This window comes from Xyrauchen texanus, chromosome 5, assembly GCF_025860055.1.
Source record: "Xyrauchen texanus isolate HMW12.3.18 chromosome 5, RBS_HiC_50CHRs, whole genome shotgun sequence".
Taxonomy (NCBI): domain Eukaryota; kingdom Metazoa; phylum Chordata; class Actinopteri; order Cypriniformes; family Catostomidae; genus Xyrauchen; species Xyrauchen texanus.
In genome coordinates, this window is record NC_068280.1 from 8181933 (window position 1) to 8206378 (window position 24446).

The following is a 24446-nucleotide window of genomic DNA, read 5'->3' on the forward strand; positions in this document are numbered from 1 at the left end:
GTCATCACTGTATTTTTAAAATAGCTCTATATTTACAGTGTACAGAATTTCACTTCATCTGCAATGCTCATCTAAATGAGCTGTTCCAACCGTTCAACGGCATGTTGAATTGTACATCAGAAACATATTTTGACAGAGTCAATAATACCAATGCTTCAGTTTGTCTTTATTGATAATATGGTACTAATAGCATTTCAGAGGGAAACTGCAACTGTATGAAAATGGACAATTCAACACTGAAATTTAAATATTATGAACAGATGGTTTGACATTTCTTTTTACTGTATCCAATTGATACTGTATATATTCAGATATATTAAATTTGGCTCAGATGGATAGATTTGAAATCTGACAATAGTTGCATTGAAGTACCAATCATTTTGCTTCACACTGTGCAATGTCAAGCAATCTACAAAATAACTTGTTCATGTTTCAATGTTTTGGCAACTAATAAACATTTTGAGAACCTTTTTCAAGTTTTATTCCCCATTTCAGTCCAAAATGAATGCTCTTTGATGGGTTCACACCACCTCAGCATAATTCAACCCATAAAACTAATCATAAGAGAATAATAAAAACTACAGTTGATTCAATTCAGAGGAAAATGAATGAAATTTAATGAATTTTCTTCAACAGCAAAACTCAAATATAGCGAGTTAAAGAGGTTCATTGCTTAATTAGGCTAAATATGCTCAATGAGAACATATTAAAAATAATAAAAATTAATTAAGCTCCCCCTTCCAATATTTATTTTCAAATAAACAAAAATGAGCAAGAGTAAATTAACAACTCAAGAACAGAAAGGCACCCGTTTTGTACAGTTGCGCCCTCATTTCATCTTGTTTCAGCTATGCAATGATCCACTTCTATTGTCTGTCAAAATCATTATGGGTTTGAGCACAAAATACATTCTACAGGAATACTATAGTATAGAAATGAAGATTGTACTACAGCTGCTCTACAGTATGAAAAGTACTTTAGTATTACTGATATACTAAAGTAAAACATACTATATCACCAAGTATACTATAGTATTAAGCATACCATAGTAATACCAAAGCACTATATTATAGATGTTTTATAGATCTACAGTATATGGAAACTACAAGTTGGAATATACACCGGTTCGCTGAAACAAAAGTTCCTAAACAGTGCCAAAGTTGATTTTTCTAGATTCTTCTAAAATAGCAACCACCTTAAGAGTAAAATCACCTTTTTGTTTTTCTTAAACATAGGTAAACATCATCAAATAAAAATATATAAAAGTATTGATGCTTGCATTACGCAATCAAAAACGGCCTGGTGCCAACTCAAAATGTACATGAAGACATAATTAAAATACTGAAATGAAATCTTCCTTCTAAATAATTCTTACAAAATAAGATGAATAGAAAAAAAATCTGAATTAAGGGAGGAAACAATCAGGTTTGCAGTGTTTTGAAGAACAGGCTAATGAAATAAAAGTGAATGTAAGCCATATTGATGCCTGAGAAAGATGAAAATCTCGAGTCGACCGAAAGGTGAAGGAATGCAAGTATGAAGGTTAGTGCAGTCAGAAAAATCAACAGCTCATAAATAAATGGGGAATTTCACCTCTCTTCCAGCAATTTCCATATAACCGAACCTCTTCACTAGCATAGCAAAACATGGAAAACATCAGAAATGAATCTGCACTTCCTGTTTCTTGATGTTATTAGGCGGTTCTTCCTGTAATCAAAATTGCTGACACTTACTTTTGAAACATCCTATTCATTGCACAAGAGTTTGCAATAATAATAATAAAAAAACATGAAAAAGTAAATCAGAAAAGAGAACATCAATGAATCAGAAACCATCGTAAGCCTCGAAACTAAGAAAAGACTTCAAGATTTTAAATAGAATTACTATTGTTAATATATTTTTGTGATTTTTTCGTTTTGTTTTTTAATACTGCAATAGCTAAAGTTTAGGAAGCTGGCTTCTTTAGGTCTCGTATTTGTTTGACGAGGTACGTCTTTTCATCGTTAAACTGCTCATCGTCCGTGCGATCCTTCTGAAAGTTGCTAAGGAAGTCGATGAGTTTTGTCTGGTTCTTCAAAAGAATGTCTACGATGGGCTGGGTTTTGTTTGGATTGGCCACAAACACCTGAGAAAATAAAACAAATGAAACAAGCTTCTTAACATTCTGTAAAATTCTATACGACCGTTTCAAGGAAACATGCCAGAAGAGCAGGAAACACTTTGTAGCTATCATAGTTTGTTATTAATGAAAGTTATAGAGTTAAAACGTGCATTCAGTAATATACAGTGACAAGAAAGTATGTGAACCCTTTGGAATTTAATACATATACAATATACATATAATACAATCTGGTTTGATCTTCATCTGTTACAATGATGAACAAACACAAAATCTGTTTTAACTAATAACACACAAATTATTGTATTGTTCTAGTACATACTGAATACATCATTAAACATTCACAGTATAGGTGGGAAAAAGTATGTGAAACCCATAGGCCAGGGTTTCTCTACGGGGGCATTCAAAGGATGCCAGGAGGTGCTGAGAACAAATGAGTAGAGGGGGCGTTAGGTTACAAATGGGGGGTGTTTATCGGTCATAATAAAACAATATATCATCAAGTTCCTCTTTGCATTAAACATTTATCAAGTTCCTCTTTGCATTAAAACATTTATCAAGTTCCTCTTTGCATTAAAACATTTATCAAGTTCCTCTTTGCATTAAAACATTTAGCAAGACTGGTAGTATATCAGTTGGTTCTCAATTATTTGGGTTAGTAAGCATTTGTACCGCGGTTCAACTGATTTTGAAGTCTAGCGACACATTTTAAGTATCTGGTTTAGCAGCATCAAATACAAAGGGAGAGGCACAACCTCCGCTAATGCACCTGTATGGGTCTATAGATGGATACGGCTCAATAAACAAAGCAGCGCGAGCGCAAAGAAGGTGCGTTTTTATTTGCAGACTGGTCTCAAGCTTTTAAGCGTGCAGCTCTACGAGAATCAGTGAGAAGCAAGGTGCGAGAAGCAGAAACCCTTTGAAATCGGCACAGAATTCTACATCACCAACCTTGAATTTACTATAGTAACACTAATTGTACTATAGGCAGAAATAGATTGATAATAAACATATCACTGTTTCAGCTCTATTAAATGTGTCATAGGCTACATTAGGGTAGTGATATAAATATTTATGTGTGTAGTGTAGGTCTACTGTTTATATTTACAACAATGCCATAGTTTGTTTTATAGAAATCATGTTACATCTAACCATGGTAGTGAAGAAGGGTAGGGGGCTTGGGTAAGGGAATAAAGTAGGGGGCGTTCATCAAAAAAAAAGTTTGAGAACCGCTGCCCTAGGTTAATGATGTCAATAAAAAGATAATTAGAATCCAATTAATGAATTGAGATTGGAGGTGTGGGTTAGAGATACTTTGAATTGTGAATAGCAAACTCAAAATGTTTAAGTGCTTTTTCTAAGAGGCATCTGCTGACGTGAACCATGCCTCACAAAAAGAAGACCTGCGATTAAGAATTGTTGCTTTACATAAAGCTGGAAATGGTTACAAAGTTATCCCAAAGAGCTTAGATATTCATCTGTCCACAGTTAGACAAATTGTTTATATATGGAGACGATTTAGTACTGTGGCTACGCTTGCTAGAAGTGTACTTCAGCCAAGATGACTCAAAGGGCACACCGCAGAATGCTTAATGAAGTAAAAAGAACTCTAGAGTGAGAGGTAAAGACTTGAACAGAGATGTTAACCAGTTCCAATGATTCCTTCATCTCTGTTCTACTATACGGAAAACATTAAACAGGCATGGTGTCCATGGCAGGACACCACGAAGGAAGCCACGGCTTCCAACAAAAACATTTCTGTGCACCTGAAGTTTGCCAAAGACCACCTTGACACTCCACAACGCTACTGGGAAAATGTTTTGTGGACTGATGAAGTTAAAGTTGAATTGTTTGGGAAGAACACGCATGACTACTTATGGCGTAAAAATGGCACAGCCTACAAACATGAAAACATCATCCCAATTTACGCCATTTACTTTTTCCACAGCACTGCGAATGTTTAATGGGACGTGTTCAATAATGACATGAAAGATTATAATTGTTTGTGTGTTGTTAGCTTAAGCACACGGTGTTTGTCTGTACTTGTGACTTTGGGCATAAAATGTGATCTCATCTTCATCAATTAATGCAGAAAACCAACCAATTCCAAAAGATTCACTTTTTCTTGCCACTGTATTCTTCAATTTAAAAAGTTCACAAAAATACACAATGGTCAAATGTGTTTAAAATAAAACCACTTTCATTAGGCTACTAATGAGATTTGAGATTGAGATCACATGACCAGCCAAATACCGCTCACTCAATCTCTGTAAGCCCACAACTATTATCGGACACTTTCACTCTGTGAATAAATGAATCATGACTGACTGTGAATGGCGCATTTCTTCAATGGCATCGGTAACCAAAAACTATTGCATTTGCATGATGCTACATTCATAAACACACACCTTAAAGACATGGAAAGCCTCAAACTGAATGTTGGGACTCTTGTCTCTCAGCAGGTTCATCATGAGCTTCAGGTTTTCTGGTTTGCTGATGTACCGCGTCATCACGGTGAAGTTGTGTCTGTCCAGGAGCAGCTCACCCAACAGCTGTCAAAGCCACATACGAGCACATGACATTAATGACAGAACATGCTCCGGATGACAAAAATTATATGTTAGAAAGCACACCTTCAATGACTGCCTCTTGGTCACGTAGTTCTCAGAGTGAAGGAGTTTCTCATAGTTATCAAACACCTGTAAGATCAGTAAGAGCCATTGAAGATCTCAGCTTTACAGGATTCGATAAATAAAAACCAGCACGAAAAATAACAGCAAACATTTTACCGCATCGTAATTCTGTTCTAAAAATTCTGCCACCAGAACCTTGTGTCTCGTGAGCAGGTCCTGTTGAAAGAAAAACACATTTCCTGTAAATTAGTCTATGTTATTACACTAAACAATGAAAACGTCTGTGAAATGTAAATGAGACGTATCAGCATTGGCATTTGGTTACCAACAGAGAGAAGCAAATGATGACGTTTCACTCACTTTAAAGGTGGCGAAAGCATCGGAGGCGATATCAAATGTGGACATCTCCACATAGCTGAAGAAATCTTTGAAGTGTTCGGAGTGGAGGACGATTTTGGCGAGAGGTTCGTGCCGGATGCACTCGCGCAGCATAATCCCACAGTTCAATGCCACCTGAGGAGTCTCATACCTGCACAAAGGTCACATCCTCAGAAACAAAGAAAGATTATATGTGGTTTCTGTGTAAACATGGCTATTTCCTTGATTACAAAAGTACCTACCAATTCAAATATGAATGTTAATGAAGGCTATGTTAAATAAGTGCTGATTGATGGGGCCGCCTCTCACCCTTTGAGTAAGATAAAGAGAACTTCCTGATGAGAGCAGAAGTATTCCACTGTTGGGCTGCGGGTCCCAATCTGCCTGCGCAGGATGTTGTTGAAGATCTGACACACATCTTTCTTACCCTGCACACACACACACACACACACACACACACACACACACACACACACACACACACACACACACACACACACACACACACACACACACACACACACACACACACACACACACACAATCATTATTCCATTGATTACATTTATAAACAAAGGAATGCACACAGAAGAGGAAAAACATCCTAGCATTTTAACCCTGTATAAACGTGCGTCATATTCGATACATGATATTCTAAAGTCTCTACATCATCACGAGGAATACTTTACAGAAGAAAAGTGTCTCGAGTTAAAAGTTACCATGCTCTTCTTGAAGTAGAAGACCTTTTGCTGTAAAATGTTTGCTGACTTTGATAAAGTAAGAATAACATTGTATGTTGTTACTGATATTTCAAAATGAGTATTAGCTAAGGAAGTACCGATATTTTTGGCCATTACTGATTCGAACAAATAATTATAGGCCGATACCGATATTTTGTCACTTACATTATTTTGTAATCAGATCACGGTTTTACTTCGGAATTTTGCTTTTAAAAAATAAATAAATAAATAAATATTTTTATAAATTTCCATTCATCTGTTTAACATATGACAGGTCAAAATTTGACAGAGCCACATTGAAAGATAAATGGAAATAAAAAAGTATTTTTTTATTCATGTAAAAAAAAAAAAATGATAACATGCAAAAAATTTGCACTTTTGTGTTTGCAGTTCAGTACTGTATATCAAGTTTATAATGGTTTTAAATGTATTTGTTTTATTTGTTTCTATTTCGTTTAAAATTCTTCACTCCAATTTAGATTAGTTTTCATTTTGTTTGTTAGTTCTTTGTTAGTTTTAGGTTAGTTTTTCAATAATTTAATGGTTTAATTCTGATGTCTCAGAACTCAAGTCTGCTGGTTTCAAAGCAGTTTAAATGGTTTCCCTCATCATATATCCTTTATGTAAGCAGTGGTGGGTAGTAACACACTACAATTACTCTGTTACATTTTCTTGAGCAACATTTTTGAGAAAATTTACTTTTTAAAGTACCCACCATTAAATCTACTCTTTACTCAAGTGAAATTCTAATGAAAAAAGAAAACGTGCTTTTCGTTACAATGGGGGATGTTACTGTCGTTACATTACTGGTTTAATAAGTGAGTCATTTACTGAGTGGGATTTTTGAATGGGACTTTTACGGCCCGGAACTACAGTGGCGCTCTGTAACTCATCTCAAGTTCATCACTGCAGCAACAGCAGTAAGCACTCAAAACCAACACTTTCTTTATTTCACACGGTGAAAATGAAGAGTTAAGTTTATTCGATGCCTTCATTCAACACCAAAGCAAGTAGGAATTTCAGCATATACAATTACGGATTCAACGAAGAAAATATGCAAGTTTTGGTGATAATGATAATGCAGGCTTGTTTGTTATGATAATGGTCAGTTTCAGTGTGATTCTGTACCTACGCTTCGGTTTATCTCAGTTTTTAAATATACATTTTCTTATATCAGTGCTGCAATAAATCAGTGCATATACAGTATCTCACAAAAGTGAGTACACCCCTCACATTTTTGTAAATATTTGATTATATCCTTTCATGTGACAACACTGAAGAAATGACACTTTGCTACATCCAAATATTTACAAAAATGTGAGGGGTGTACTCAGTTTGTAACATGGATTTACAGTATCTCACAAAAGTGTCTACAACAGACTCGAGCGATGTCGCAATGCCACAGCGTCATTGATTATAATGGTAACAATTTGTTTGTTGCATCGTGCCATGCCACTCGCATCTGATGTAGATAGAACGTTATTTTGATCTTCTGATCACATGCTTGATAATGCAGCACAATAAGGTTTTGAAATAGCAACATTAGGCATTAATAATGCTAAACTTTGATTCATAACTAAAATATATAATACTATACATTATAGAATTGAGCCTGTGAGACACTTCGTTTTTCTGTAATGATTGCTAGAAATGTTTCTGACAGTCAAGCATCCTTAAAGTGATAGTTCACCCATAAATGAATATTCTGCCATAAATTCATATTCTGTCATCATTTAGACTCACTCTCGTAGTTCCAAACCTTGGTCTTTGTTTTATCTGGAACCAAAAATAAGGTGTTAGGCAGAATGTAAGGGACTGACATCCTCAGTCACCATTCACTTTCAAAAAGTATAAACAAATGGAAGTGAATGGTGACTGAGGCTAAGATTCTGTCTAACATCTCCTTAATTGTGTTTATTGTGTCCAAGTCATAATGGTTTAGACCATAAGGGTGAATAAATGACATCATAATTAAAATTTTCGATGACCAAGGATGACATAAGCACTGATTCATGCATGCAAGGTGTTAAAATTAATAATCAAATATTTTCAGTGTAATTCGCAATGTAACGAGTAATCTTTTAATTTGATACTTTCTAACTCGTACTCAAGTAGCGAGTAACTAAAGTAATTATTAACATTAGTACTTTTACTTCTACTTAAGTCTTTTAAAAAACAATTACTCGAGTACAGTTTTTGTCTAATCTACTCTCGTGTTTTCATGATAATGCAGAATAACCAAAGAACCTTTGTGCATTTTAATTCACAGAATTTTTACATTCACCATCTAGAAATACTAATAATAGCCACAATAAGGAGGAGGTTTGGCACTCCTAAGAACAAAGTGTGTTACCAATTAATTTAAAATCAACCATCTGTTTTTCATTTTGTGTTTTCATGCTTATAACTGATTTTAATTTGATAAATAATTGGATGATAAATATCAGCAGCTGATACAAGCATTTGCTGAACTGACACAACTTGTGCTTGATTAAAATGTAATAAAATTGTATTTTGCTATAAAATATTTACAGCATCCTAACCTCAAAATCGATGACCTGCAGGTTTTCCACCAGTGAGATGAGAAGTCCACTGTTGTAGAGCTCTTGGGCCAGCTGGGCCACCGTCTCTGTGTGAGGCTCCTTATCGTTCGTACCGTACAGGATCTCTTTCATTGCCACCAGACACTTCGAAACCTCCTCTGAAGCCTGAAAAACACAGACCAACAAAAACATAATTTCCCTACAGTTGCTGCAAAATATGCTAATAATTCAATACCCCTCAGGCATGCTGCAGTGCAAAGGCAAAAAACAGTTCAGTTTGGCAGGTTTGGCTCAACTATACTGGAATTTTCAGTCTTTGTTTCAGTGTGGATACATTTTTGTCATAGCTCGGATTCAGGGAAAACAGCCCAACTTTAAAGCGGTGTACGTGTAGGCACAGTTACTGTGTTTTGCCTTTGTAGGGCAGCATGGGCTTCTATAATTCTAATGACAATGTACATGGAAAAATGCACATGTACAGTATAAGTGTATACAGCATATGGTAAATATCAATGCCCTATTTTGCTCTGAATGTCAAAAATTTCCCATGCATCATTATACAAAGATCACCATTTAGCAATTTCATTTATCAGCTTCTGAAAGTTGATAAGTGGAACCGTAGTGAAGCATATGGATTTTTCTCAGGTCCCCAGAATAACAAGCAATAGGTTCCCAGCACTTCAAACCATTGACTGTAGTATGGGGCTGCTGTAAAGAGCCTTAGCTGGCAGGTAAAAATGAGCGAGAGGTCGGCAGTGGAGATATTTCCACCTCTTTGAGGTCTTTCTACTCACACTACAAATATGAGTACAATCTGTTAGAGACCTAAAGGTTCCTGGAAGCACTCTCAATGGACTTTGGAACTGCATCCTCATAGAATAGACTTGTGTTCATTTAATGTACTTTTAAAGACCCCATGAAATAGTTTGGTAATCAATTACATTTCCTGTGTTGACATATTTCCTGTGTTGACATATTTCCTAGGAAATACAGGAAGTTGGGGTGGGACATAAAAGGACATGCCCTTTTACACATACACAAGTTCACGTCATTTTATTGGACAAAAATCTGCATATGCCCCTGTGATCAAAATGAGTCATAAATATTTATGGTCCATCTAATAAATTAGAAATACTGCAAATTTTAAAATGCACACAGTGGCAAGAAAAGGTATTTGAACCCTTTGGAATGACCTGCATTTATGTATAAATTTGTCTTGGATTGTGTTTGTTCATTATTAGTTAAAACAGATGTATTATCACATCAGATTTTAAGTTACAATAACACAAAACAGATGTATTCAGTGTGAACAATACAATAATTTAACTAATAACACACAAATAATTGTATTGTTCTTGTCCACACTGAATACATTATTCAAGCATTTACAGTGTAGGTTAGAAAAAGTATGTGAACCTCTAGGCTAATGACATCAACAAAAGTTCACTCGAGTCAGGAGTTGGCAAACCTGGCATCCAATTAATTAAATGAGATTGGAGGTGTGGGTTAGTGCTACTTTGACTTTTAAAAAGTACTTCAACATTTTGAGATCGCTTTTCACAAGAAGCATCTGCTGACATGGGCCATGCCTCACAAAAAAAATTGATCTCAGAAGACCTACGATCAAGAATTGTTGCTTTGGACAAATTAATATCAAGCTTATCGAGATATCTTTGTAACCCTTTCCAGCTTTAACCACAGTTAGACAAACTGTCTATAAATGGAGAAGATTTAGTACTGTGGCTACTCTCCCTAGAAGTGCCTGTCCAGCCAAGATCATTATCACAAAAGAAATAGAGGTTACAGTGAGGCACTTACAATGAAAGTTCACATTTTTCATTAAAAGCACTTATGTATTTGAGCTATAAAGTTGTTAAATAGATGTTCTTATGGCCGTTTTAGGGTTAACAACATTACAAGATCACTGGATATAATGTTACACAGAAAATGTAAGTAAGTGATATTATGCATTGGGGGAGGGGGGAATTGAGTGGCAGCATTAAGGCACTATTTTTTGTAAGTATGTATTGTGAAAAGCTCCAAACAAATAAAACCAACTTGACTTGAGTTTCAGATGTTGAAACCATTATTTCATTGTGCAATCATGTATTCATATCAGATGTTGTCCTGCTTAATCGCATGTCCTTGTAAACACAGGGCATGAAAGTGAGATGATTATCTCAGCATGCTCTGCCACACAACAATAAAACAACGAATCACGTCCAATGCTGTAACATAAACTCACAATCTGATCTAGTGCACTGGTTTTAAATGCCGATTTGCGTGGGGCCATGCCCCGTCTCTCTAAAACAGCAAATGCAAAAACACAATGAAAAGAATCAGCAGTTGAAAGAAGCCTTATTCTGAGGATGATATTCAGGTTGAAAAGAGCCGAAAGGTATCTAGCGAACCTGGAGCAATAATACTCAATACTCAAACAATCATATGAGAGCCTCTGGAACAGCTGTGGATAGATAATGAAAGAATGAGATCATGGATAAGAAGTAAATATTTAAGAAAAACTTCAGGCTTTCATTTACTGAGCAGTGGACTTGGGGTGGGAACCAGCAGGGACCTGGCAATTCAAAGTTATATTGATCGATATCTGGGGCGCGATACAATTATATTACGATTCTCTATGTTCTCAGCAGGAAACCGATGGAGTGCGTACTACAGGTAGGGAATGAGGTTTTGCCCCAAGTGAAGGAGTTCAAGTACCTCGGGGTCTTGTTCACGAGTGAGGGGACAATGGAGCGGGAGGTTGGCTGGAGAATCGGGGCAGCAGGGGCGGTATTGCACTCGCTCTATCGCACCGTTGTCACGAAAAGAGAGCTGAGCCGAAAGGCAAAGCTCTCGATCTACCGGTCAATTTTTGTTCCTACCCTCACCTATGGTCATGAAGGTTGGGTCATGACCGAAAGAACTAGGTCGCGAGTACAAGCGGCCGAAATGGGCTTCCTCAGAAGGGTGGCAGGCTTCTCCCTTAGAGATAGGGTGAGGAGCTCAGTCATCCGTGAGGAGCTCGGAGTAGAGCCGCTGCTCCTTTGCGTTGAAAGGAGTCAGTTGAGGTGGTTTGGGCATCTGGTAAGGATGCCCCCTGGCCGCCTCCCTAGGGAGGTGTTTCAGGCACGTCCAGCTGGGAGGAGGCCTCGGGGAAGACCCAGGACTAGGTGGAGAGATTACATCTCCACACTGGCCTGGAAACGCCTCGGGGTCGCCCAGTCAGAGCTGGTTAATGTGGCTCGGGATAGGGAAGTTTGGGGCCCCCTGCTGGAGCAGCTGCCCCCGCGACCCGACTTCGGATAAGCGGTTGAAGATGGATGGATGTTTAGTGTATTGCGATTCAAAACTAATGATTTCACTCACTTGTTTACTATTAAAGCTCATTTGATTAAGTTGCTTTATGCTCTACACTACTTTGCGCAACAAGTGGTGAACTTTCTACTTTACTTTTTTGTAGACATGCCATTGACAGTAATATGTCATAGTAATATGTACAGCAATATATAAAAATATTGATTCTTCATGCTTTTATATTGATACAGTATCGTGAAGTAAAATATTTCACATTACATCGAAATATTGGTTTTTCCCTTCACCTATACAGTAGGCCTTTGGAAACACAGAGATTGTAACAGCAACTGAATAAAACTCATACCTTCTCTGTCTTCTTGTCCTGCTTCACCAGGATGGACAGGTTGTCCTTCAGAGTTTTCACAATATCTGTGGGGTTCTTGTGAGATTTACCAAATAGTGGCATGGTAGCGGCCGTAGGGTTCTCTCTTCAAGACCTGGAGCAACAATGAGAGATAAAGTGTTAAAAGACATGTGGTTTTAGGGAAGATGGCAAAGAAATCCATTGACCCAAGTAAAATCTTAAGGGACTCTTGAATAAGCTTGCCCTGATAGACAACGACAGCTAATGGCATTCACGTGGTTGTCATGACAACAGAACATGGCAAAGTTTAAATTATATCATTCCCCTTAAACATTTAACCTGGAAATATCACATGAATTATACATCAAAGTTCTGTTCCTTAAACTCGCTAGGTATTTGTGCAGAGTATACAAAGCTCACAGGAAACACATAAACGTAAACATTTTAGGCATTGATAGTTTTTTTTTATCTTAATGTATGAAATCAAACTAAGTTCTAAATCAAAAGCAGTGCTGCTACAAACCAAAAAATACTTCCTTCAAACAGAAAGAAAAAAATATTTCATACAGTTCTTTTAGAAATACAACAACATTATTGTAACTAATGTGTATGCTTTAACTCAAGAGGTATTAATTCACAAAATACAACATGTGCCACATTTACATTTCATGAGGGCTAAATAAATGTTCCACTGGGAAAAAAGTGATATCAACAAACATTGAAATGTTTTCTCAGGACAGTACTGGTATCTTTTGGAAGAGTCCCCTCTGGCCCCATTTACACCTTGCATTAACATATGTTTTAGATGATCTGATCGATTTTGGATAGCACTTGACCACATTAACCTCGTGCATCCACATGCGTAGACACTGTATTTTGGCTTTACTATATGCAATGCATAATTTAAATGCATTTAAATGGACTGAATACTGTTCACTAGACCCTAGACTGTCATTTAGGGGTAAAACTACTGCTGCACCGAGATACATGACAACAACATGATCATCGATTTCCGTGAAGCGTTTTAACAGGCGCAGAACAAACAAAAGTGCCTCTGTTGAGAAACCTCTAAGTTCTTTCACAGAACCCTGTTTGGGTGTAAAGAGCATCTCTAGTTTCTTTTGATATGCCGCTTTAAAAATATGAAATAATTTCATGATGTCCACATAAGTGGATTTTGGGATATTATTCCCTCAAAAGTTGAAAAAACACTTCAGTTATTTTGAATAACTTTCAACATTAACACATCTGTGGGTCGTTTAGCTTCATTTTAATATTAATTTTGTTATAATTTATTATCACTGTACAATATGGTTCTATTCAGTAACATTTGGATGTTAGTTTCTTTTTACTCGTGCTAAATCCATCAAGTGCTAAATATGCTTCTCATCTGAAAGATACAAATGAAGCCTGGTTTTTACGCAAGATGAATATCATTCAAATTAGCTTCGGCGACCCGAAATTAAGCTTTGGCATCCACCAAAAAATTTTCAATGAAGGAAAAACATTGACAATGTTTTTAAAATTCGATAAAGACAGTATTTTCAAAGTCATGGAAAGCATTTGAATTATTCATCAGTCAGTCACCACAGCATCTGATGTAATTTGCAAGTAGCGTTTTCCATTTTGCATGAGTAACTTTGATCGGATGTTGGAGACTAATTCTTTAGCTGGATTTGTTTTTACACTTTACAGTCAAATATCCAAATACTATCACGTTAATGCAAGGTGTAAATGGGGCATTTGGCACTTCCTCTGGCTAAGAAAGGCACTTAATTGTGACCTTAAAATGTCAAGTCTGTCCTTTTTAGCTACCAAACTGAATTTAAAAATAGTGATTACTTTCAGACAAGTTCCCTAAACTCATCTGCCATTTTTGAACAAACAGATAGTCCCACCCTAAACTAAAACCATTGGCTGAGCATTTGTTGCCGGGTTTGGCTGGTTGAGACGCACAAACGGAGTGATGGTTGATGCACCACAGAGCCACAGTGTTTACACTTTAAGTAATTTATCAGTTGATTCCCTCATTGTTAAAATACCTCTTTCTATCCTAGCTTAATATTTAACTTTGTGAGACTCCAGTAGTAGCTCTGTCTAACATTCTGAATTACAAAATCCAAAAAATTACAGTGTCACAATATTCAACTTTCACCCTGAAAAGCCTCCAGTCATTTGGTTATCCAGTAATACAAGTGATTAAACTAAACAATTAGTCATGATTTGATTCAATAAATCATTGTTAAAACAAAATAATTTTGACAGCTAGAATTGGAGGTTAGAGACACTTTTCAGCAGCAACCTACAATCCTCCAACTAAGATCATGGGAATATTCACTGTTTTTCCAAGAGGACCCATTGTAACTTGTGACTGGTAATCCTGTGAGCTAATAACCTAAGCAAAGAGTGCTGAGGCACGAACACTGGAATCTAGGACTCGCACAGTGAGAACTTTCCCTCCACCTTCCAGCAGCTGCTCTCTTTGATCATATTCCCCTTATGTCAGTGCTACAGTTCATACAATTAAGCAATAGACCCATATATTATCAGTTCCAAAAACTACAAACAGCCTTGTTTATTAAAATGCATATGATGAAATTCAGATGAATATATATGAAAGCAATGTTTATTATTAGAATGTTTGTTAAATTACAAGTTGATACAGATTGTAGATTAAATTAGATTCCAATTTACAAGCTTTCAATTCGATTCCGATTCATTTGGGTATTTTTCAGATTTATACAACAGTTAGTTCCGGTCCTCGAATCTGTTTGGACAAGACGTTTTGAGAGCACTGATGTCTAGCACTCAAACACAAGCGGAGTGATATAAACATTAATGTGTCTGTGGCATTCTAAACTAAACTACCTGCTTGGATGGCTGTTTTTTTACACAGAAAAAATACAATGAATGACCAAAATTCCATTATCTTCAGCAAGCTAACAAACACTACAGCTGAGGAATAGAGTTAAACAACAATAGATTTACAGTTCATTTCCGCTTGGGAGTCACGACATACGCAGGTAACCGCACATTCTCTCTCAAATACACATGCACGTTAATAGTACAAATTATGCTTATGAACAAAAAAACAAGTATTTTATTTACATTGATTTGTGGAAAACATCCTAAAAACTGGTACTGTCTCTTTAAGCATCTCCGACTCTGCGCACACACATTGAGAGGACTAGAATGGCTTCTTTACAGCATCTGTGCAATGTTTGATTAGAATTAATTTCTTATGTTTGTCATTTTCGAACGACAACTGACTGTAAAGTACAGAAAGGATATTAAAAGACATTGTTCAAAAGGGTTGCAACAAAGTAAAAAATGTATCTTTGAATGATCTCAATATTGATTTTTAAATTTCAATTATGATCATGATATATCGATATATTTATATAGCATGAAATTAAAAGAAACTTATTTCACACAATATTTACATGAATTTGATGTTTATCTCATTTGCTATTATTAAATTAGATATATATATATATATATATATATATATCTCAAGCATTATATTGGCCATTTTCCACCCTCCACTACAAACATTAAAAATAAAACATTAGAAATACCAAAACATAAAACAATTGTTGATCGGTACATTCTTATATAACATTTTTGAGGCATCGATATATTAACATTGCTTTCAATTAACTGCCAGTTGCCTTCCATTCACATAAATTAGGATTCTAATTTAAATGTCGGCAATAGAGTGTGACGTAATATGTATTGTGACGTCCACGGCATGAACTAAGGACAGATCACACCAACATTCCAAGCTGATGGCAGTTTGAGGTTACAAAGGTTTTTGTATTTCAAGAATTAACAAAGTGACGTTGATGAGTTTGCAGGTTAATGTATGAAACTGGTAACTGCTCAAACTAAACGATTAGAAATGGCAATGTTTATTATGCAATTTCTGTGTATGTAGCAGTATGCTCTCTGTATATTTGAAAAGACAAAGAGTCTTGTGCAACGGGCAACCCTATTTATATCTGAAAAAGAAAGCCTGACATATATCAATAATCATCTTCCGATTATCGATATGTGAACAGCATCGATCCCAAGCCTAAAAAAAACCATATCAGTCTACCACTACTTATATGAAGCTGTTGTCCCTTTTTCTGTAAAGTGGTTAATATTATGATTCCATGAAGTGGTGAATCATATGAAGCTAACATAGATCGCTAACAGATGCTGAACCAATCATAAAATGAGAAATCCACTTCATGATAAATTATTTATTTGAGAATCTAAAATGTAGATTTTCAGCAGATAGAATGTTGATTTTATTTAAAATATTATTGCTTTTCATTTACCCTCTTTAGCCATAGCAACAACAAAAAAATAAATAATAATAATCTAATAAACAAACATAATTTAAAATTAAAGTCAATAAGATGGATTCATATGATAACTGTTTTTAAAATATTAAAAGCTCAAGATTGCTATGGAAAGGGTGAATGCCACCCAAACCTCTTCTTTCTTTCATGGACTACAAATCTAAATTAATTTATAATATTTTTAACCAAATCCCATTTATGTTCACATTCCAGACTTTTATTATTAGTTATAAATGTTATTTGGTATATTTCCAAAATAGTTTCTCTCCATCTTTGAAATTGTGGTGGTTCTGGTTTAATTTTTTGTAATCGGTTTCAAAGATGCTATTCTGATTACCCTAAATATATTTTGTTTAGTTTTATTTCTTAAGAATGTCCCCCCCCAAAAAAATTCTGGATGCATTTCTATTGTGCAGTTAAATAATAAATTAACCTATCACTTCATTCCAATCACTTCATTCCAACAAGTTAGAGCACGGAGAAAAGAAATGCTCATTACAATCCCCTTTTACCATGCTATTGTATTTACTTTGAATAGCAGGGGTTGTAAAAAATCTAATTTGATCTTCCAAGCAGATCACCTTCAAACACTGGATTGTATTATATTATATTTCTTCCCCATCTAGCTGATTCATTTTTATTTTTAATTCATCCTCCACCTACATATAATTTCATTCTGAGTGTTCTGTATATCTCTTTCAAGTGCACTCTTTAAGATTCCTAAATTTTTTATTGGATTTAAAATTCCTAAAATTTGTATTGGATTAATTGTATTGTATGTATCAATTATATAATCTATTAATGGATGCATTTCCTTTTTATTTATTTTACTTTAACAGGTAAGATAATTATTAACAGAAGTTAATGATAAATATCTTACCTGTAAATAATAATAAACAAAATAAAAAGAGAGAATTTTGAAGCTGATACATTTAGTATTAATGTTGAAAAAGGTCTCCATTCCTTTATCAGTGAACTTTTCACAGATCTTTTCAGACCTCTATCTGCCCAAAACTTAAATAGTATCTATTTTATTTGGCATGAAATATGGATCTTTAACCATTTCTTGTAAATTAACTTTGTCTTTCTTAATTGTAGTATTTTTCTTTTCTAACCAAATTCAAAAAGTACTATTAATACAAGTATTATCTATTGATTTAAATGTTTTTCATTGTTTGGTAGGAACAGCGATATACTAATAGGTTCCTCCATTTGATACATTTCAATTTGATTCTTCAATATAGGTTGAATTTAGGCAGCGTTATAATAATTTATTATATTTGGGAATTCTAGTCCTCAGAGCCTTTTTGACAACTAAAGAATTTTAAGAATAATTTTAGGTTTCCTACTATCCTATGTATATTTACAAAGTGTTAATCAAAAAGATAAGTTTTTTGAAAATGGAACATACTACTAACTGGTAGATTTTGATAAAGGAAAATAAACTTAGGGAGAATATTAATCTTTATAGTCTCTAATACTTTTGTAATTAATAGTAGACTATATTTATTTGTTATTGTTTTGAATGATATATATAAAGTTTTTATTCCAAATAAACACAAAAGCTTCTACAAAAGAGTCTCTCGCGAGAAGTGAATCACGTTCTCTCACACGATTGGTTGTGCGCAGCAAACGTCACTCATTCATGTGCACGAGCGCGTAATCTCATTTTAAAGTCAGGATCGAAGCCCGAGTTGACAGAGAAAGTTGATGAGCTGCATCATGGTACCAATTAACCCTGATTGGATTGGTTTGAATTTGTCAACCTGAAACCAATCCTGAAAGCCTGATTTAGTTCAGCTACCTTCATGGTACAGGCCTCTGGTCTTCTGTTTGCTAGGTGCCAGCGTTAGGAATCGCATTTCGTCTTTGTAAACAAAGGTGGAGTCTGATTTTTATGTTTTTTTCCTGTGGCAAACTCTGAAATACTACCTTCATCCAAAACCATACTGCAGCGAATCTATGACATAAAATAATAGCAATGAAATGGAAGGACTTGTTCTCAATTACTACACAAAACATAAATGTACTGACATATTACTAACTTATACCTAAAACAAGGGTTATTGCTATGGCAATTTAAAGTGAAAGTTCACACAAAAATGAAAGTTATCATCAATAACCTCATGCCATCCCAGATATGTATAACCTTCTTCTGCTGAACATAATTAAGATTTGTAGATTATTTCCTTACAATACAAGTGAATGGTGGCCAGAACTTTGCAGCTCCAAAAAGCACATAAAGGCAGCATAAAAGTCAAGTGTTTTTTATTGTCGTTCAACCATATACAAGTACAGTACACAGCGAAACGAGACAACATTCCTCCAGGACCATGGCGCTACATAAAAACAACATGAGACTACACAGACAAAATAACATTTCTACATAAAGTGCACATGCAAACGTGTGCCAAAAAAGTAAGGGACAGTACAATAAATTACTAAAAGGAACAGGACAATAGACACAGTAAGAGACAGTGCAGCGCCGACCAGTACACATTTGTAATGAATAGTGCAAAAAGATGACACTTTCTAAAAATGCCAAATGTAAACATATCATACTATAAAAGTAATCCATACAACTCCAGTGGTTAAATCCATATCTTCAGATGCAATGTGAATCAACAAAAACAAAAGAATGTGGAAGTGAAAGTGGATATTTATATTATTTTAATAATATTAGTACAAATATATATATATATATATATATATATATTTTATACACACACTCACCTAAAGGATTATTAGGAACACCATACTAATACTGTGTTTGACCCCCTTTCGCCTTCAGAACTGCCTTAATTCTACGTGGCATTGATTCAACAAGGTGCTGAAAGCATTCTTTAGAAATGTTGGCCCATATTGATAGTATAGCATCTTGCAGTTGATGGAGATTTGTGGGATGCACATCCAGGGCACGAAGCTCCCGTTCCACCACATCCCAAAGATGCTCTATTGGGTTGAGATCTGGTGACTGTGGGGGCCATTTTAGTACAGTGAACTCATTGTCATGTTCAAGAAACCAATTTGTAATGATTCGAGCTTTGTGACATGGTGCATTATCCTGCTGGAAGTAGCCATCAGAGGATGGGTACATGGTGGCCATAAAGGGATGGACATGGTCAGAAACAATGCTCAGGTAGGCCGTGGTATTTAAGCGATGCCCAATTGGCACTAAGGGGCCTAAAGTGTGCCAAGAAAACATCCCCCACACCATTACACCACCACCACCAGCCTGCACAGTGGTAACAAGGCATGATGGATCCATGTTCTCATTCTGTTTACGCCAAATTCTGACTCTACCATCTGAATGTCTCAACAGAAATCGAGACTCATCAGACCAGGCAACATTTTTCCAGTCTTCAACTGTCCAATTTTGGTGAGCTCTTGCAAATTGTAGCCTCTTTTTCCTATTTGTAGTGGAGATGAGTGGTACCCGGTGCGGTCTTCTGCTGTTGTAGCCCATCCGCCTCAAGGTTGTGCGTGTTGTGGCTTCACAAATGCTTTGCTGCATACCTCGGTTGTAACGAGTGGTTATTTCAGGCAAAGTTGCTCTTCTATCAGCTTGAATCAGTCGGCCCATTCTCCTCTGACCTCTAGCATCAACAAGGCATTTTCGCCCACAGGACTGCCGCATACTGGATGTTTTTCCCTTTTCACACCATTCTTTGTAAACCCTAGAAATAGTTGTGCATGAAAATCCCAGTAACTGAGCAGATTGTGAAATACTCAGACCGGCCCGTCTGCACCAACAACCATGCCACACTCAAAATTGCTTAAATCACCTTTCTTTCCCATTCTGACATTCAGTTTGGAGTTCAAGAGATTGTCTTGACCAGGACCACACCCCTAAATGCATTGAAGCAACTGCCATGTGATTGGTTGATTAGATAATTGTATTAATGAGAAATTGAACAGGTGTTCCTAATAATCCTTTAGGTGAGTGTATATAGGACTTAAATCTTGATCTGCTTCTCACTAGGGATGGACCAATACCACTTTTTCTCTTCCGATCCGATATCAGAAATCTCAGTATCGGTCGAAACCGATACCGGTGTTGTTTTTTGCATAATCAGTTTAGAATATCTTTACATATTAAAGAGTGCTACCAATTATTTGCACAATAATGTAAAGAAACACAATAAGCTTCACATTTATATTGAAATAATGTGTACGAAAAACTTTGTTAACTAGTATACTGGATAATGTTGCAGCAAAATTAACAGTAATTCCAGTCTTTGTCATCAGTAGAAAAGAACCCAGTGTTTCATTTTCTCCAAAAATGTTTCAACTTACATCTGGACTTCTTAAATTTATCTGTAAGACATTAGTCCACTTTTAATTCACACAGTTTTGGAACCCGTTCAACTTAAATAGTTATAAATTGTAAACAAATATTAATGATGACAATAATAATACATTGTCATTAATATTATTAACTTTTCATTTGAAATACAACAGTAATATATTTAAATGGTGCACATTTTAAACCCTCACACTTTTATTTTGACATTCTAAACTCTCCAGGAAGTCCTGTAGGTGTCTGTTTGTATGCAAATTCACAGTACTTTAAATAGCTTCTTATTCAAATTCTGGTAAAATGCACCTCCGGTGCCGTTCTAAATGCATATTATAAGTGAACTGAACTATTGAGCATCTACATCTGAGATGCTGTTCTTGAGTAGCGCTCAAATATTGCGCACCGCTGTAAAGGCTAAAAATAGCCACGAGTGCATGACCAGCCTGTGCGTGAGTTTGTGTCAAAAGAGCAGCACCATTCACTAACGCGCTGGTGCTGCGCAAACTATACATTTACTTAAAAACCTTTTGTGATTTACAGAGCTAACGCAGGTCTTCAAGTGGCTCTGAATAAAATGCACGAGTCATACGAACTGCTTAAATGGTGTTTTTTTGGTTCTTTTATGTAATTTCTGGAGCGATGTCTAAAACACAGTATCGGATTTGGATCAGGCTCGTCGGACAGATAACCAATCCGTCTAAAAGCTTCAGTCCGATCCAGGTATCAAATCGGTACAACCCTATTTCTCACACACACACTTTTAGCACTTCAGAAGACATGGATTAAAACACTGGAGACATATGGATTACTTTTATGCTGTCATCATTTGCTTTTGGAGCTTCAAAGTTTTGGTCACATTCACTTGCATTGTATGGACCTACAGAGCTGAAATATTCTTCTAAAAATCTTTATTTGTGTTTAGCAGAAGAAACAAAAGTTATACACATCTCAGATGGCATGAGGTTAAATGATGAGACTATTTTTATTTTTGGGAGAACTATACCTTTAAACAAAACAATTATTTTTTAAACGTATTATCTATTATATAAGCCCTTTTATTTTACATTTATTTCATATAAGACCTGAAATGTATTACTCAGTAGGAGCTAGCTAGTTAGGGTTTGTAGTTATTGATGAACTTATATTTTCTGTAACAAAGAAAAATAAAATTTTTGATACAACTAAAAATTACAAATGGGATTTAGTAAATGAGAAAAAAAAATGGCTTAATTTGCTGTAAAAAGTTTCTTTTCGGTGTGAAGAATTTTAAATTTTTTGTACTAATTTGTAAAATCAAGCTTTAACACGGTTGTGCGCAAAATGAGGAACACAGCTAAATATTGCAAGTTCATAATTAATAATAAAAATAACTGAATATATATTACTCCAATAAACTGAATATCAATCCAGCAAATTGTGGCAATTTTATTAGATAGTGAAGAAGGTAGAACAAGTTGAAAACACCATTAATTATACCAAAACAAAAGCTGTTATCATGTCAAGTCAACATCAGGCATCAGATTTTTGTGACATAAAAGCAGTTCATGCCTGTTGGAGAGATTAATGTTGGATTTATGGATAATTGTTAAAAGGTTCATTTGAATTGACTCAGCAGGCCTTCCAGTACATGATCTGCTGTAACTCTATTGGCGTTTTTATTGAAATGAGTGAACCGTGCACAGTCCTTGCGGTGGTGCGATCAGACCGTGCACAGGCCTTGCAGTGGTGCTGCGATCGGTGGTGTGATCAGACCGTGCACAGGCCTTGCGGTGGTGCTGCGATCAGACCGTGCACAGGCCTTGCGGTGGTGTGATCCGACCGTGCACAGGCCTTGCGGTGGTGTGATCCGACCAGACCGTGCACAGGCCTTGCGGTGGTGTGATCCGACCAGACCGTGCACAGGCCTTGCGGTGGTGTGATCCGACCAGACCGTGCACAGGCCTTGCGGTGGTGTGATCCGACCAGACCGTGCACAGGCCTTGCGGTGGTGTGATCCGACCAGACCGTGCACAGGCCTTGCGGTGGTGTGATCCGACCAGACCGTGCACAGGCCTTGCGGTGGTGTGATCCGACCAGACCGTGCACAGGCCTTGCGGTGGTGTGATCAGACCGTGCATAGCCCTTGCGGTGGTGTGATCCGACCAGACCGTGCACAGGGCTTGCGGTGGTGTGATCCGACCAGACCGTGCACAGGCCTTGCGGTGGTGTGATCAGACCGTGCATAGCCCTTGCGGTGGTGTGATCCGACCAGACCGTGCACAGGCCTTGCGGTGGTGTGATCCGACCAGACCGTGCACAGGCCTTGCGGTGGTGTGATCAGACCAGACCGTGCACAGGCCTTGCGGTGGTGTGATCAGACCAGACCGTGCACAGGCCTTGCGGTGGTGTGATCAGACCAGACCGTGCACAGGCCTTGCGGTGGTGTGATCAGACCAGACCGTGCACAGGCCTTGCGGTGGTTTGATCAGACCGTGCACAGGCCTTGCGGTGGTGTGATCAGACCGTGTACAGGCTGCGGTGGTGATCGACAGGCACAGCTTGCGGTGGTGTGATCAGACCGAGTGCACATGCCTTGGCGGTGGTGTGATCCGACCAGACCGTGCACAGGCCTTGGCGGTGGTGTGATCAGACCAGACCGTGCACAGGCTTGCGTGGTGCACAGGCCTTGCGGTGGTGTGATCAGACCAGACCGTGCACAGGCCTTGCGGTGGTGTGATCAGACCAGACCGTGCACAGGCCTTGCGGTGGTGTGATCAGACCGTGCACAGGCCTTGCGGTGGTGTGATCAGACCGTGCACAGGCCTTGCGGTGGTGTGATCAGACAGTGCACATGCCTTGCGGTGGTGTGATCAGACAGTGCACATGCCTGGCAATGTTGTGATCAGACCGTGCACAGGCTTTCCAGTGGTGTTATACTTACTGTGAAAGGCCCGTTCACTCAATTCAACATAAACACCAGCAGAATAACAGTGTGACACTAAGCGCAAGGCAACAATGTATCAAGCAAATAAAACGTCACAACTAAATAGAACGATACTATGTAACAATGAAAGCAGAACACAAGAACACACACACCGCCTGGGCTTTTAACTCCCAGTTTGTCAATACTGTTACCAAAAAACATGCCCGACGTGCGGAAAATTGGGCGTACGTAGAGTTTATTCTTGCGCGACACCAACATAAAAGACAACCAAACGCCAGTATATAAACTCTACGTTGGTCTTTATGCCAATTCTTTGTTTGAAACGAAACGAAAGATATCGAACATTTCATTAACGCGTCTCTCATATCTTAAATGTGAAGCAGAAGTTGAATACTTACAGTGCTGCGATGTAATTGCGTGTCTTCTGCTGCTGCATTGGTTGTGTGTTAACGAGCAGCCTTTCTGATCACACCAGCAGAGTGTGTGTGTGTGTGTGTGCGCGCGCGTGCTGGGCAAAACGTCAGCGGAATGTGTGTGTGTGTGAGCGAATTATACAGTGACTGACTCAAACGTGTATATCTGCAAAATACATGATGGGTTTCTTGCACAAACTCCCTGCTCTCTGTTTCCACGGTTAAAGAATGATCTAGGATCAGTTCTTCGATCGTATGTGGTGGTTTTGTGTATGATGGATCAAAAGTGATAACACTGATCTCAGGTCAGATGCTGCACGTCGCAGTGAGCGTATTGGCGCTTCTTCACTCCATTGAGGCGAGGCTTGACGTTACCCGGATGTGGCTGTG

The 24446-nt window shown here is 37.2% G+C and overlaps 1 protein-coding gene across 1 annotated transcript; it reads right to left on the minus strand.

Moving 5' to 3' along the window:
* Positions 1-145: 145 nt before the first annotated feature.
* cab39l (calcium binding protein 39-like) lies at positions 146-24265 on the minus strand. Its single transcript, XM_052127121.1, has 9 exons — positions 24042-24265; positions 12072-12204; positions 8414-8578; positions 5440-5558; positions 5113-5281; positions 4909-4968; positions 4753-4818; positions 4528-4671; positions 146-2125 (listed from the first exon to the last, which is right to left on the minus strand). The coding sequence occupies exons 2-9, from the start codon at positions 12171-12173 to the stop codon at positions 1946-1948; spliced, it is 1005 nt and encodes a 334-aa protein (XP_051983081.1). The 5' UTR covers positions 12174-12204; positions 24042-24265; the 3' UTR covers positions 146-1945.
* Positions 24266-24446: the final 181 nt, after the last annotated feature.

Coding starts and splice junctions, on each gene's coding strand:
- cab39l (XM_052127121.1), bottom strand. CDS start 12,173: ATGCCACTATTTGGTAAATCTCACAAGAACCCCACAGATATTGTGAAA. Junction 8,579..12,071: donor AGGACAAGAAGACAGAGAAG/GTATGAGTTTTA, acceptor TGTGTTTTTCAG/GCTTCAGAGGAGGTTTCGAA. Junction 5,282..5,439: donor CTCTTTATCTTACTCAAAGG/GTGAGAGGCGGC, acceptor ACCTTTGTGCAG/GTATGAGACTCCTCAGGTGG.